Source organism: Asterias rubens, chromosome 18, assembly GCF_902459465.1.
Source record: "Asterias rubens chromosome 18, eAstRub1.3, whole genome shotgun sequence".
NCBI lineage: Eukaryota > Metazoa > Echinodermata > Asteroidea > Forcipulatida > Asteriidae > Asterias > Asterias rubens.
In genome coordinates this window covers 10,711,484-10,727,377 of record NC_047079.1, presented here as the reverse complement: position 1 = coordinate 10,727,377, position 15,894 = coordinate 10,711,484, and the positions used below count along the sequence as shown (strand labels likewise).

Here is a 15,894-nt window from a genome sequence, read left to right as displayed (position 1 = left end):
ATCAATCTCATATCTTATAATTAGGTAAACTTCAAGGGCCAAAAAGGTGTACTGTCCATACACCTTATTATCCATTTCGTTATCTACATCCGCGTTCTAAAAGATTTTGTGAGACCTCGTACCCGGATGCCGAGGGACTGTACGGAGCTAGCTCGGTGCCAATGGTAACCATTGACCGCTCTATGATGCTGTGAGTCACCTATTGCAGGCTAATAAGCAAATACGGTTGTGATTTTTCAACGAAAAGATGGCTGTCAATTATTTGTTTTATGTTGGTATCTTTATTTGCATCTGATGACGTACTTGTTGCTGCGGTACCTTATAAGGAGATACTTCTCACTAGTGTAGTCAATAAACTGGGCCATTTATACAATTTATTTTCTGCAACCACCTAAGTTTACACGGTGATACCTATATACACGCCTTGTGAGTAGTTCTACCAAAACTATCTCGGGACAGAAACTTGTCAATCCCAGGGCCCAATTTCATACTATAGCGCTGCTTAACGGTAAGCAAATTTGCGTGCTTACTGTAGCAGAAAAATTTACTTAAGCCTTAGCGTATTTCACAGGTTAGCAGAAAAATTGGGCGGACATATTGCGTGTTTACCGTGGATTTGCATTGTGACGTCATTTATTTTCGTGCGGTAAGCACCGGAAGGTTAGCATGCCTTTTCGTGTGCTTACGGCTAGCAGCGCTATGAAAAAGAAATCGCACAGTAAGCAAAAAATCGGCCGCTAAGCTGCGCTATGAAATTGGGCCCAGGAGAGTATAGTTCCTTAGCGCTGGCCAAGCAGGGCCCAATTTCATAGAGCTGCTAAGCACAAACATTTGCTTAGCATGAAATGTCTTCCTTGATAAAAACAGGATTACCAACCACTCCAGTTGTTGGATATTGCTTGTTACTGGTATTCAGCTGTTGTTTGCTTATTTTGAAAATCAAGTGGAGATTTGGTTGGTAATCCTTTTGTTAGCAAGGCAAACATTTCATGCTAAGCAATTTTTTGGCTAAGCAGCTCTATGAAATTGGGCCAGAGTGTCTCGTTCCAGGGTGTCTCGTTTCAGGGTGTCTCCGAAGGAAAGACATCTTTCCCCACAGGAAACCTATTCTTGTGGGCTGCCAAAGGATGGTTGTGCTTCTTCAAATTTGCTAACGTCTTATCTCGAGTTAGGAAGAGTTAATCGTCCTAACTTAGGACTAGCCATACGTTTCTTATATCTCCAAGGACTTTGTCCTAAGTTAGGACTAGGCCTAACTCTCTGTGAAATCGACCCCTGATGGTACCGGCATTTTGAGAAACCGAATACTATTAATAAAACAAAATTCTAAAATGTATACCTCCTTTATTATTTTATTGGTTTTTACATAGCATTTTTAATTTGATTTATTCATTGCTGCTGTTTTTTCATTTTTTATGTTTTGTGTTTATCATGGACAACTACACTTTATTGTAATGAACTTTTTTATTGCAAAGTAATTTCATTTAAATTTAATATATTTGATATACTTTTTGCATTTTTATTTTATTAATAAAAACTTACGAGTTAAAATGCTGGTTGAATTTTCGTCTGATAATGAAAGTTTTACTTTCTGTCATGGGCCAGAGTGTCTCGTTTCAGGGTGTCTCGTTTCAGGGTGTCTCCGAAGGAAAGACATCTTTCCCACAGGAAACCTATTCTTGTGGGCTGCCAGAGGATGGTTGTGCTTCTTCAAATTTGCTAACGGGCAATAAGCGTATTTTACAGGTTAGCAGAACAATAAAGGCGGCCATATTGTGCGTTCTTCATTGATTTGCATTGTGACGTCATTTAATTTCGGGCAGTAAGCACCGGAAAGTGAACACGTCTTTTCGTGTGCTTACGTACGGTATACAAGCAGAGCTATGAAATGTAAATTGAACAGTAAGCACCAAATCGGCCGCTAAGCAGCTCTATGTGATTGTTGGGCATCATGTGCATCGTGTTCGTGGTTGGCACATTGCCACGTAATTACCGATGTAGGCGGTCTACCGGATGTGGCTAGACATTGTACGTTTTAGCGCAGGGTCAAACAAAAAAATGTGTCTTGGGAACGATCAAACAACAGCTGGGTTTGAAAGCGTGCAAAAGGTTTCATGACTCGAGTCATTAGTTATAGCCTTGATACGTTTTCACGCGGGGTCAAAAGTAAAATAGGTCTCGGGAACGATCCCTAGTCATATTCGAAAGCGTGCAAATGGTCTCGTGACACGTTCCCCGAGTAGCAAGTTAAGGAAGCTCATTTGTGCCAAGTTGCGTTTCTCTTTTGAAAGTGTTTCCTCTTTTACCAAGTTGTTACCGCCATCACGGACTCCGTTGCTCCTGCTCTTGTTGCCTCTTCAACAGTTGTCCATTGTTTTTAAGATTTTCCAATGGAAAGTGCCCTTTTTAGAATGAAACCGACCTTGCACTTTCAAAGATGAAAATCCAGGCCTGCAGAAAGTTCTGCTTTTAATAAATAGATTTTAAATTTCGTTAACATCTGGGCCCAATTTCATAGCGCTGCTTCAAGGTGTAGCAAATGTGCGTGCTTACTGTAGCAGGAACATTTGCTTAAGCTTTAGTGTGTTTCACAGATTAGCAGAAAAATTGGGCTGCCATTTTGCGTGTTTACCGTGGATTTGCATTGTGACGTCATTTATTTTCGTGCGGTAAGCACCGGAAGGTTAGCATGCCTTTTCGTGTGCGGTTAGTATGCCTTTAGAAATCGCACAGTCAGCACAAACTCGGCCGCTAAGTAGCGTTATGAAATCGGCCATGTGGGAGTGTTTGTGGTTGTGCATTGGGGTTATTATGTCGCGTTGGTACAGATAAATCTTGGTGTAGACATACCGGCTGTGGCTAGACCATACGTTTTAACGCAGGGTTCAAACAAACAAATAATTATGCTGAGTGTGTTCGAAATTGAAAGCGTGCAAAGGGTCTCATGACTCGAGACGAAAACGTCCTTGCCCTTTCAAATATGAAAATCCAGGCCTAGCCTGCAGGAAGTTTTGCTTTTAAGTTTTAGTATATAGATTTTAAATCTCGTTAAAACATCTGTTCGCACACAACGTACTGTTGTTGAACACAATATTAAAGCGCCTACTTATTTAATTGAATTTTTTTAAAGATAAACATATGCCTATGTTGCCTTGTGATGACGTTATGTAACTAGATGGCCTTTTTATGACAACCCGGTATAGATAATTAAATTGTGATAAGCTGACATTGTTTTGTGATGACAAAACAAATATTATGATAGTTAAAGACAGTGGACACTATTGGTAATTGTCAAAGACTAGCCTTCCAGTTGGTGTATCTCAACATATGCAAGAAATAACTAACCTGTGAAAATTTGAGCTCAATCGGTCATCGAAGTTGCGAGATAATAAAGAAAGAAAAAACACCCTTGTCACACGAAGTTGTGTGCGTTTAGATGGTTGATTTCGAGACCTCAAGTTCTAAATCTGAGGTCTCGAAATCAAATTCGTGGAAAATTACTTCTTTCTCAAAAAATATGGCACTTCAGAGTGAGCTGTTTCTCACAATGTTTTATACCATCAACCTCTCCCCATTACTGGTCACCAAGAAAGGTTTTATGCTAATAATTATTTTGAGTAACTACCAGTAGTGTCCACTGCCTTTAAAGTCAGTGGACACTATTGGTAATTGTCTCCTATTGACAAGAACCGCTTTTGAAAGCTGCACACTGAATCAGAGGAGAGACGATCATGTCAATTGGAGTTACTGCAACAATGGAAATGGGCACTTTTCACCTGTAAGCACATACCGCGACAACAATACTCGACCGATTTTTACAAACAAGGTGTCAAAATCACTGTAGTTATTAAAATTGTCCGTCTCCTGGTATTTTCATTTTCAGAATACGAGTAACAATTTTAAAATTATAGGTGCTTTTACAACAGATGCGTTACTTTTTTGGGGCTGTCTTTATGTTAAAAATTAGGGTCTTGAAATGTAAAATTGTGGCTCAATTAATCATATCTACTCAGTCTAGTATTTCCTTTAGATTTTTTTTTTATTTTATGTAAAATTATATATAATAAATGATGCATCGGGCCCGTATGCTTCGTTTTTGAAAGGGCAAGGAAGGGAACCAAGGGCACCCTGAGGAAACTAAATTTCTACTGGATCATTTTAAGGGCAACAAGGCAATGACCGGGGGCATGGAGGCAATTGCCTTCGTTGCCTCTGTCTGTGAATACTTATCAGGCCAGGGGTGGATTTCACAAAGAGTTAGGACTAGTCTTATCTCGAGTTAGGACCGGTTACTCGTCCTATCTTAGGACTATCCATGCAAATTGTATATCTCCTAGGACTAGTAGTTAGGACTAGTCCTAACTCTTTGTGAAATCGACCCCTGGTCTTCATGTCGTCTGACATTTTTTTAGGCCAATAACTAAAATCTACAGTGTCCCGTCACTGTATAACTGAAAACAGTTTGACAATCAGCTGTGTCTCTTTGAGTGATGAAAAGTTTGACAAAAAAAAGATTAAATAAAATTTTAGCTGCTTTTGTGGGGGTTGTTCTTTGTACATGTTTATTTGTTTATCTCTTGTACTGTGTATTGCTTTTCTACAGGGACCCCAGGGAGAACAGTGTTTTACACTGATGGGGCTACCCTGTATAAATAATACTTAATAATAAAAAATAACAATAATAGGTTAAGCATAGTGGTTTAAGATTTGATGATCTTTTTGAAAGAGAGTGGTTGTTGACAGCTTGAAGTGAGTTTGTTGAGTTCCCTGGACGGGAAGATAAGAAAGACACACAGTTATTAAGTGGCGGCAAGCAACCGGGCCCATTTGCGGAATGGAAACACATAGTGCTATAATCACAGAAAACTTTGCTTCAACACAACAGAAACAGGATACCAGCCGAAATCACATTAAGCTTACACTGTTGTGACTGGTGCCCCACTCAGTTTGTGCTGAGCAAAGTCAATATTCTCTCCTTAACAGCTTTAGGAGATTGGGCATAGGTGAAAGAGAAACACTACCACTGTGGTGAAAGAGAAACGCAACGTGGCACAAATGGACTTCCGTAGCAAATCGTAGAATAATCGTCGTTTGTACCATAGAGATACACGATCAAAGTCACCCGGGTATTAACCAACTGAAAAGCAAGTGGCACCATAGAGCTTTAATAGCGATGTCCTGGGCTTCCGTAGCCAGCCGTTTATTGTCGTTGACACATTTCAAAGTCACCCGGATTATTTAACCAGAGGTGTCGAATTAATCACGCGAAAAATATAAGACGCCGTTCGGGTTGATTGTTTTTGCCTTGTCGCTATAGGAATGTGACCTCGCTAAACCCCCACATCCGTTATCGTTTGAAGGCCGGACCCACTGCACTGGTCTCGACGTCATTGGACGCAGGAAAGGGTCCAAAGGTACATGCGCGTAGGCTTCTCTATTGTTCTCGTGGTATCTGGTGACGGCTTTAGTGGGAAAAGCGCTGCTTGGAACCGGATGTAAAGCTAACCAGATTACGTCGTTGGTGTTTCCCCTTTTTAAGACTAAGTGGTAGGCGTGGCTTAAACGGTTACTTCTTGAATATGCAAATTTGTGACTGCTACTACAATCATGGAGGAAGGGCTTACGAATTTGGGGTATTTAATAGGCAAGTTGACTCGTTGGAAGAAAGAATAAGCCCGTCAGCCTCGTCACGTTGAGACAACGTAAGAAGGTGAGTTACACATTTTTAGACTTTATTTGAATGTCTAAAACTAAAAACTAATTTGTTATTGTCTAATGAGAAGAACTATTGTTAATTTCATTCTGAAAAAAGAAGGTCGGTAATTATAAGTTGATGTTGGCGTGTGTGTTGCTGGTGCACAAGGAGGGGGTGGCAAAAGGTGGTGGGATTTTGCCATAAGGTAAAGACATAGGCGCAAGTGGAATTAAAGGCGGTGGACACTATTGGTAATTATTCAAAATAATTATTAGCATAAAACTTTATTTGGTAATGAGTAATGGGGAGAGGTTGATGGTAGATAACATTGTGAGAAACAGCTCCCTCTGAAGTGCCATAGTTTTCGAGAAAGAAGTAATTTTCCACGAATTTGATTTCGAGACCTCAAGTTTAGAACTTAAGGTCTCGAAATCAACCATCTAAACGCACAGAACTTTGTGCGACAAGGGTGTTTTTTCTTTCATTATTATCTCGCAAGTTCGATGACCGATTGAGCTCAAATTTTATGCGTATGTTGAGATACATCAACTGTGGAGGCTAGTCTTTGACAATTACCAATAGTGTCCACTGCCTTTAATTTCATTCTGAAAAAAGAAGGTCGGTGGTAATTATAAGTTGATGTTGGCTTGTGTGTATTGCTGGAGCACAAGGAGAGGGGGCGGGGGTTGTTGGTGCACAAGAAGGGGTGGCAAAAGGCGGTGGGATTTTGCCATAGGTAAAGATATAGGCGTAGATTTTTGCACACATCATGTACAGTTTCAAAGAGAGAGACCTTACCAATCATGGCATTACTATCCTTGCTGTGACCTTTGGTATTTGGTGGCGGTTGGTTCACCGTTGACTTTTATCCGTTGTACCATGGTTGTAGCACCTTCCTCCCTCCCATACACCCAGGAAGAAGCTATATATTCCTCCATTGTTGTGTGTACCACAGAGCTACGATATAGCTCTATGGTTGTAGTATACCATGGTGGTTGTAGTCCTCCACAGTACCATCTATCCCTCCATGGTTTGTACCCATAACATAGTCGTGTCACAAATTCATCTGATTGTTTCAGAGAGAGCTCTCTCGTCTGTCGTGTAAATCTTGACAAACTTGTCCTGCGAATATTGATGCATGGTCCATGATCTCAAGATATCATGGCATGAGCTGACAATATGTATACGATGTGGTTGACTTGTAGGACATCTGTATGTTTTTACTATTGTAATGCGCCTCCGTACATATTTGTTTGTGTAACTTGCGCATAATAAATAAATTAATTACAATGTTGTTAACACTATGGTAATTTCTTAATTTATGTAACGGTGTTTGCAGACTGCAGCCCCAATTGCATGCAGGGAATAAGATTGTTTGCATTTTTAACTGGTCCCTTTAAAATAACTTTATGCCTGATACTTTACAGAGGCACCGATACATGGCCCCTGGTCATTGCCTTGGTGCCCTTGAATAGCTTCAGTAGAAATGTACAATTTCCCCCATTATAGGGTGCCATTAACCAAGGAGAATGCCTGGGTGCCCGTGCCCTTTTCAAAAACAAAGCAAACAGGCCTGTTCCACTATATATCTCATCTTCATGAATGTGTGACGGTCACGTAAAATGTTTTTTCTCTCTGATTAATTCCAGAAAAAAACTCAAAATGAAAGCTGCAATAATCGGAGGTGGTTTCAGCGGCTTGCTGTCCATCAAGGCATGCATAGAAGAAGGAATTGAACCCCATTGCTTCGAAAGATACGACCAACTCGGTAAGTCAATTACAAGCCGAGAACAAAAATGATGTTTAGGCCTACCCCAGTTTGTTACGCGCGTTGATTACTTTGTTTGGTTTGTCGTTTCATGCTCTATGATTCTACTACAGCACTTTTGGGTCCCGCTTCAAAAAGGAAGGACAATCTTAGAGGGATGCTGCAGTTAATTCAAATAAAACAGTTAATGTTGCCGTCATTTATTTCTGATATATGTATATTGAACATCAATAAAATGTGTTTTGTTTATTCCCGACATAATATCTTACTTGCGTAATAAGCGAATAAGTCATGCCCCCCCCCCCCTTTTGTGGATTGTTACCGCCCCTACCATCGACGTCACGTCGGGAATTCAAACATATCGTCGGCAAAAACAGTCTGGTCCCTAACTACACGCGCCTAGGTACCAGGCCACACAGTGCACACGCTCTCTATATGAACACAGCCGGGGGCCCGACGGCTCGGGTTACTGACATGACGTCACGTTTATGCAAAAGAAAGCTCCCTTTTAGGGGCGGGGTGGGTTCCCCTTATCGCTTGAAAACCATTTTTTAAACACTTGCGCATTTAAAAAAAAATAATAAAAAAATATTTCAGGTTTAAAAAGTCATGTTTAGTTGTTTAAAATGAATAAAAAACACTGCAGCCACCCTTTAAAGCATTGAGCTATATGTGAACGCACTTGTGGGGCTAGGGCCCTTTTGCTCTCATCATCATGGAGCAACAGTTAGGCCTGATAGCCTGTGAATGGTCATTCAATTATGTGACGTAAAGTTTGGCCAGAATTTTAGTTTCAACTTAAGTAATAGCTAGATAGATACGTTTATTCAATGTTGCAAATAATGTATACTAAGGCCGTGTCCGAAACGACGACTTCGGCTACAGCTACGTCTAGATCAGCGCGTCTACCAGTGTTAAAGAATAGGCAGACGCGCGCGATCTAGCCGTAGCTGTAGCCGAAGTCGCCGTTTCGGACACGGCCTAATACAGAGTAACTTATGGTCAAAATTGGTGAATATAAAAGAGAATAAAAAAGTGAATAAAGAAAATGTAACATCTAGGTCCGGGTAGCAGCACAGCTTTTTGTTCCCCAGCCTATGATCATACAGACAACAACAAAACAGACATACATTAAAATACAGGACAAAACAGGTGCAAGACGGGAACATACGTTATTATTTCCACATACACAAATTGCACATCTTAGTGTTGGTATTGAAAACGATTTTTTTGTTTTTTGGTAAAAGTTGAGAGAGTACGCAATGATTTAAAAAAGAGTCACTCTTTACCACTCTTTTGGTAATGTGCTCTTAAAAAGTATTACAATATTATTATGGGTGGTTCTTGGCGCTTTCCAACATAAACCATGCTAAAAGAACATGTTCGTAGTACACATGACATTTCAAGATGTGGGTGAACATTATTTTATACGCATTTTGAAACAACCCATAGCACACACAGTGGAAATGATGGGAGGCAGCTCAAGAACGGTATTAATTTTGAGAAGAATGGGGAGTCTTGAAAAACAGCACGCCCGACCTTCATGACCTTGGGTGAATACACAATCTAAAACAATGGAGAGAGGAAGTACAGTCAAATTGAAACCGCACCCGGATATCATTATGATCTGTTTTTCGAAATTGCATGAATACTAACACCATACATTTATAATCCAGGAGGTGTTTGGGTTTACCAAGAAGGCCTCCGTCCGGGTCAAGGGTCAGCTATATATGACTCACTGATCACGAACTCCAGCAAGGTCATGATGGCTTTAAGCGACTACCCCTTCCCCAAGAATGCACCACCGTATCCACGTCCCAAACACATCCTCAAATACATGCAAGACTACGCAGCCCACTTCGACCTCGAGAAGTATATCCAGTACAACACGTCCGTACTCCGGGTCGAGCCGACGGCTGATTTTGAGACTACGGGACAGTGGCTGGTGCGCACGCGCATGGACGGCTGTGAGGAAAAGGCGGTAGTTTTTGATGCAGTTTTCGTCTGCTCTGGAATGTACAAGAAGCCTTTCGTGCCAGAGTATCCGGGGCTTGATGAATTTGAGGGACAGAAAATACACACAAATGAATTCAGAAAGCCCGACTCTTTCGCCGGGAAAACAGTAGTTGTTATGGGTAAGTGTAAATAACGTTGACAGACTAAACACTCTTATTTGTGTATGTTGCAAAATAAACAGGTTATTAAGCAGTAAGAAATGTTGTTTAAAAAAAGCAAAAATCAGAAATTTAATGGGCAAGTTCGTCAATTTCATTCCAAAGTAAAAGTTGTTTGTTTATGCCAGAAAAAGCCATTGAAAACTACTGTTTGAGACCTCAAAATTTGACCTAAATTATCTGGTTCGTTTCAGACATACATTTGTTTTCTTGGATAAAGATCGTATTAAGAAGCCATTCAATATTTTAAAAAATATCAACATTTTGTGGGGATTTAAGCTTTCTGAATAGTCTCTAATAGTTGAAACGAGTTATGAATACCCACTTATCATCAAACTAAAGTGGGTAGGAGGCCCCACCACTCTTTTAACCCAAATCTTTTGCTTCTTTTTTATAAATAAAAGCCATAAGAAAGAAACGTATCAAGTAATTTCACAGAGTCCCTTTTTTCTATCAAAATCATCCAGCTGACATGTCTTCTGCTTTTTCACCAGGTTCGTCGAACTCAGCCGGTGATGTCGCCGTTGATTTGAGCCGATGGGCCCGCCAGGTCCACCTGACGATGAGGCACGGTTGCTGGGTCGTCAAACGCATGTCTTCGGACGGTGTTCCCGTTGATATGACAGTCAACAAAAGAATCATACAGTTTGCTCCAACTGCCTTAGTTGGTAGGTTTGATAACTCATAAAAGAACCACATTTTTTTGTTTTAAGGCACTGAAGTAATAACACATTTTGTAATTGTCAAAGAACTGTATTCTCACTTAGTGTATCCCGATATACGCATGGAGTAACAAACCTGTGAACATTTGGACTCAAGTGGTCATCGAAGATGTGCGTTTCGGTCATCCTTTTTTTTATAATCATTCTATACAACATTTTCAGTAATCTGAAGTTGGATTTCTACTGCCTTTTTACAACACTGATGAAATTACATGGCTGACCAGCCTCCTGTGGATGGATTTTGCGAAATTTAATATTTGCGACCAGATTAATTTGAGTCGTAATTATTTGATGAGTGAATTAAATTTAACTGTTGAATTTAAACACCTTTTTTACTAGAGCCTAACCAAATTTAATGAGCCGAATGGCAAAATTAAAAAATACTTTTTTTAAATTGGCCTGGAATACATATATCAATAATTTAATAGTTTGTATTGTTTTAAATTGTTGTATTGCAGGTAAGATTGCAGAGTCCAAAGCCAACGTGAACTTCAACCATAGTAAACTCGGCCTGTCTGCAGAGGCTGGTCTCCTGAACAGTGAGGTAAAAAGACACTTTGGTAAAAATCTGCCTTTGACACTTGACCATTCCTTCGGCAACTATAAAGACTGGGTCACAGCCGATCTTTCATCAAAAATATTTGCTAATAGGCATTTTAATGCAGTGACTCATAAGTGTACGTAATCATGACCGATTTTTATGGCAGTGTCTTTGCAGCAATCTGCCGGATTTGGTCCAGATCGAGAGTCTAAATATTTCATTGCGTCGCCAGCTTAACAGTTCGTTGACCGCTCGCTATTCCTTCTGGGCTATTCCATACTTGCAAAGTAATCGTGTACCCAGATCATTTATTTTGTTTAGAACAAGTAGTTCGTGTACCACTAATGTCTTTATTTACTGTGTATGTAGGTCATGATAAACGATGAAATTGGAGACCGAATTATGTGCGGTGCGATCCAGTGCAGACCCGGGGTCAAACGATTTACAAAGAACGGCGTGGAGTTTGTCGATGGGGTCAAGGTTGATAACGTTGATGCCGTTATGTTCGCCACTGGGTACGAGCTTGGCTACGACTTCATTGACAGGTCGATTATACAAGGTGAGGTTTGAGATCGAGGTGAGGTTTGAGATCGATCCCGAATATAAAATGTTGGGGTTTGAGATCGTTCCCATATATTCCAGATGTGGTTTCAGAACGATCCCGAATAAACAAGGTGGGGTTTGAGATGGCTAGATCCCGCCAAGGAAATTTCTGGCTTTATCCCCTTTTGCAAAGCAGTCCTTATAAAAGGGCATGTAGCCTGTATGCACTTTTAAGGAAATGTACATTACTCAAAATATATCTAGCATAAAAAATTCCTTGGTAACGAGCAACATAAAGCTGTTGTTATTATAAAACATTGTGATTTGAGAAAGAGGTAATTCCTCACTAAAAATGTACGACCCACTCTGAAAAAGTTTGTGGTATAAGTTTGGATACACCAAGGCCTTTCACAACTCACAAACGTGTATGTATTGCCTTTAACATTTTAGCATAACTTCAGTAAAACTCTTAGTAGGTTTACAAATCATGGACGCTGGCAAGTTCAACTCAATTAAAATAATCTTTATTAGATCCCAAAAGGGTAATTATAATGATCGTTGATTCATTCCCTCTGAAACCCCACAGACAACTTTGCCGATTTGGACTTGTACCTGCACGTTTTCCCGCCAAAACTACGTCACCAGACCCTCGCTGTGATTGGTTGCGTAACAACGCTTGGGGGACAGCCCCCTGTCTTCGAACTCCAAACCAGATTGGCTGCTCAGGTATTCAAGGGGAAAGTGCGCATGCCCGATGAGCAGACGATGATGGATGACGTCATAAGGAGAAGGGATGTCCTCTTCCAAACATTTGGAAAACACAGACTTTTTGTAAGTATCTATTTCATGCGGACCTCGAGATAAACTGGTCCCCTGTCTTTATCCCAAGGATCAAGACATGTATTGGCTTTATATGTTTTCACATGTACGTCGGATTTAACTACGAATCGCCAGAACAATGAAAGCCATGTGAAATGACGTGAGGCCAAAGGTGATTATGTACGTTTGCCATCAGCAGATCTCTGGCGTAATTTACGTGCCTTGAAGTTTGACGTCAGATGTTCACTTTGAGAAAGCTGTTTATAAATTTTCTGCTAATTGTAAAGTTTCCTTTACATCATAATTTCGACCAAAAGGAATGCTTTTTTTTTCTTCAAAATTTGCATAAAATGCCTTATCCCCATGCTTGTTTTTTTTTTAAGTTGCAAAGTATGAGACTCTGTACTGTGCTTTTAAAAAAACTAATTCTGCACATCCATATGACATAAAATTAATGACGATTTGTTTCCTTTCTTCTATTTCAGTTCCCGCCTATACCTTATCAAGATCACCTGGCCGATCTGATGGGTGCAAAACCAAAGTTCACTAAACTCTTTCTGACCAATCCAAGGCTTGCGTTCCAGGTAAACAAAAACTTCTTTATGAATTCAGAATTTCGACACATGTTCAACCTTCTTACAACTAATGTTATTAACTTCAAATTAAGCCCCGTTCATACTTCCTTTTAACGTCACACATTAGTCGCAACGAATAATTCGTATCAGTTGAATTGAGAAACATTTGCTGCGAAAACAACCATGTGACATACAAAAGTTGTGAATGAATTCGCAAGAACTATGAACCGAACTTTAAGCCACCACACCACACAATATAATTGGTCACTTGATTGATGTTCCAATGCCCATGTCCCACGATGCAACCTACAGGCAACCAGTTCCAGGCATAATCCAAGAAGAAAGGGCACAGACACATTTGAATTTTAACATGTTTTTCTTGGGGATTGTAAGACACTGTTTTGAAAAACAATTACTCCTGTGCTACCAAAGTGGTCATGTATGCACTGCAGTTGGTTGCCTCCAAGTTGCCTGTAAAAGCTGTCTCGTGTGACAAGTTTATATCCCAAGTCGGACGTAGCACCACGCAATCCTGTGCTTGAACAAGATAGTTTGGCCATGACAAACCTGGAAGTTCCCTATCACTTCAGCTTTCCACAGTGGGAGTTTTTAGGGATTTTTTGTGTTCCGTTTACCTTTCATGTATGAAGATATGGCCATTTAGTAGCGCAACGTCCTCCACGAGAAGACCTTAGTAGTAACTTCCTCTCGAAAACTTCCTTCCGAAAACACTGATAAAGGGATACTTTGCCATCGCATTGGGAACTTTGATTGTTAAAAGCATTTGTTGCAAATGGAAATATATTTCGGACACTATTGGTAATTACTCAAAATAAGTGTAAGCATAAAACCTTACTTGGTAGCGAGCAATGGAGAGCGGTTGATAATCTTAAACATTGTGAGAAATGGCTCCCTCTGAAGTAACGTAGTTTTTGAGAAAGAAGTAAATTGTCACGAATTTGATTTCGATTAGAACTTGAGGTCTCGAAATCAACCATCTAAACGCACACAACTTCTTGTGACAAGGGTTATTTTTCTTTCATTATTATCTTGCAACTTCGACGACCAATTATTGAGTTCAAATTTTCGCAGAATTGTTATGTTTAGATTTCAACAACTCTTATCCCCTTTTAAAAAGATTTGAACAACTGTTAACCCCTTTTTAAAGGTGCTTTTCGGACCCTGCTACCCAGCAACCTATCGCCTTTGTGGCCCACATTCTTGGAGCGGTGCCAAGAAAGCTGTCGAAGAATCCTGGGATAGCATCATACACGCAACACAGACGCGGGTACCCGTGAAGCAGCGCAAGCAAAAGAGCGCGGTGACGTCTGGAGGGCAATTCTTCGGAGCGCTCGTATCTTTGATGGTATTAGTTGTTACGCTTTTGCTTGTGTTGAAGTAAAAGAACTGTGTTATGGTTTTTGAACACACCCTTTCAAACTGATAATTTTTCAACCCACAAAAAGTACCCCAAAACCTTTTTTTAGAACTAAAGTCTGATTTCCGATCTTTGTTTTGCTCTTTGGAGAAGTCTGAAACATTATGATTAAATTCTGAAATGTAAATAAAGACTGCACCGTGTGTATACATTTATGTATATCGGTCAGCCCTGATTTCCTACTTTTTTTTCAAAGGACCAAATAGCATACCTGCATTTAAACCAGGTAATATTTTGTATCTTTACTAAAAAAAGTCAAGAGATTATTTTTGACAAATAAAAATGAAAAAGATTTAATAGTCACTGCCATTATTTCACGAGAAAAGCAAAATGCATTTTTTCAATTTTGAATTTTATAGATTTTACTTTCTAACTCAATTTTTGTATTCGCGTTTTGCATTGTATTTTCAAGCTACAATATTTTATGGGTTTTTAAGGTGAAACTGTTGAACAATATATATTCTCTGTTTAGAAAGAGGGTGCCTTTGTACATTTGATAGCCCTTCTGGCAGGCAAGCTACTTACTGGTACTACACAGTTCATATGGCAAATTTTGCATTTGGTTGTCATGATTTCAACATAGTATGGCGTCATCAACCTTTTTTTTAAAATATTATTTGACATAAAAATACTATAGATGGGTATCAAACACAGTGTAATTTTTCACCGTTTTATAGAGACTTGTATTTATTGATTTATTTATGTTTTCAAATTTTCATAAGGACTCTATTATTTTGGAAATTAGTGGTAAAAGGGAATCAAACATTGAAGCTCATCCTAAAAAGAAGGCTTCACACCAGGGCAAAATTTCATAGAGCTGCTTAAGAAAACACCGCTTAAAAATGTCCTGCTTAGCACAATATGCAGATTACCAGTCACAAGTTTTAGATGTGACATGGTATTTTGGTTGGTGAACATAATTTTGTTGTGCTTATCTACTTTTGTCCTCAAATTATCTCGATTGGGGCCCAGATGGCAAGGGGTGATCAAAGCGAATGAACCACTGTAATTTGTTGACCTATTGCCCCACCAACTTGTAAAGAGCAGGGCACTATTTAAAACGCCCTGCTTAGCAGCGTGAGCAGGATACCAGTCATAAATTGTACATGTTACACGGTACTTTGGCTGGTAACCTTATTCTGGTAAGCTTAATGTTCCTTAGCTATTTTTGTGCTAAGCAGCTCTAAGAAATTTGGTCCAGATACCAATTAGGTATTTTTATTTTATATATTGTTAATACACATTTATATCATAATAGCAATTAAAACATTCCACTTAAAGACACTAGACACTAGTGGTAATTGTCAAAGACCAGTCTTCTCACTTGGTGTATCTCAACATTACGCACAAAATAACAAACCTGTGAAAATTTTAGCTCAATCGGTCGTCGAAGTTGCGAGATAATAATGAAAGAAAAAACACCCTTGTCACACGAAGTTGTGTGCTTTCAGATGCTTGATTTCGAGGCCTCAAATTCTAAATCTGAGGTCTCGAAATCAAATTCGTGGGAAATTACTTATTTCTCGAAAATTACGTTACTTCAGATGGAGCCGCTTCTCACAATGTTTTATATATACTATCAACAGCTCCCCATTACTCGTAACCGAGTAAGGTGTTAT

The 15,894-nt window shown here is 39.6% G+C and overlaps 1 protein-coding gene across 1 annotated transcript; it reads left to right on the top strand.

The window, feature by feature from the left end:
• The first annotated feature begins 5,388 nt into the window (after positions 1–5,388).
• On the top strand, positions 5,389–15,430 carry LOC117302255 (dimethylaniline monooxygenase [N-oxide-forming] 3-like). The gene is made up of 9 exons (XM_033786110.1): positions 5,389–5,710; positions 7,345–7,463; positions 9,140–9,598; positions 10,132–10,305; positions 10,818–10,903; positions 11,270–11,459; positions 12,030–12,274; positions 12,748–12,846; positions 14,006–15,430. Exons 2-9 carry the CDS (start codon positions 7,358–7,360, stop codon positions 14,237–14,239), a joined length of 1,593 nt encoding a protein of 530 aa, XP_033642001.1. The 5' UTR covers positions 5,389–5,710; positions 7,345–7,357; the 3' UTR covers positions 14,240–15,430.
• Positions 15,431–15,894: the final 464 nt, after the last annotated feature.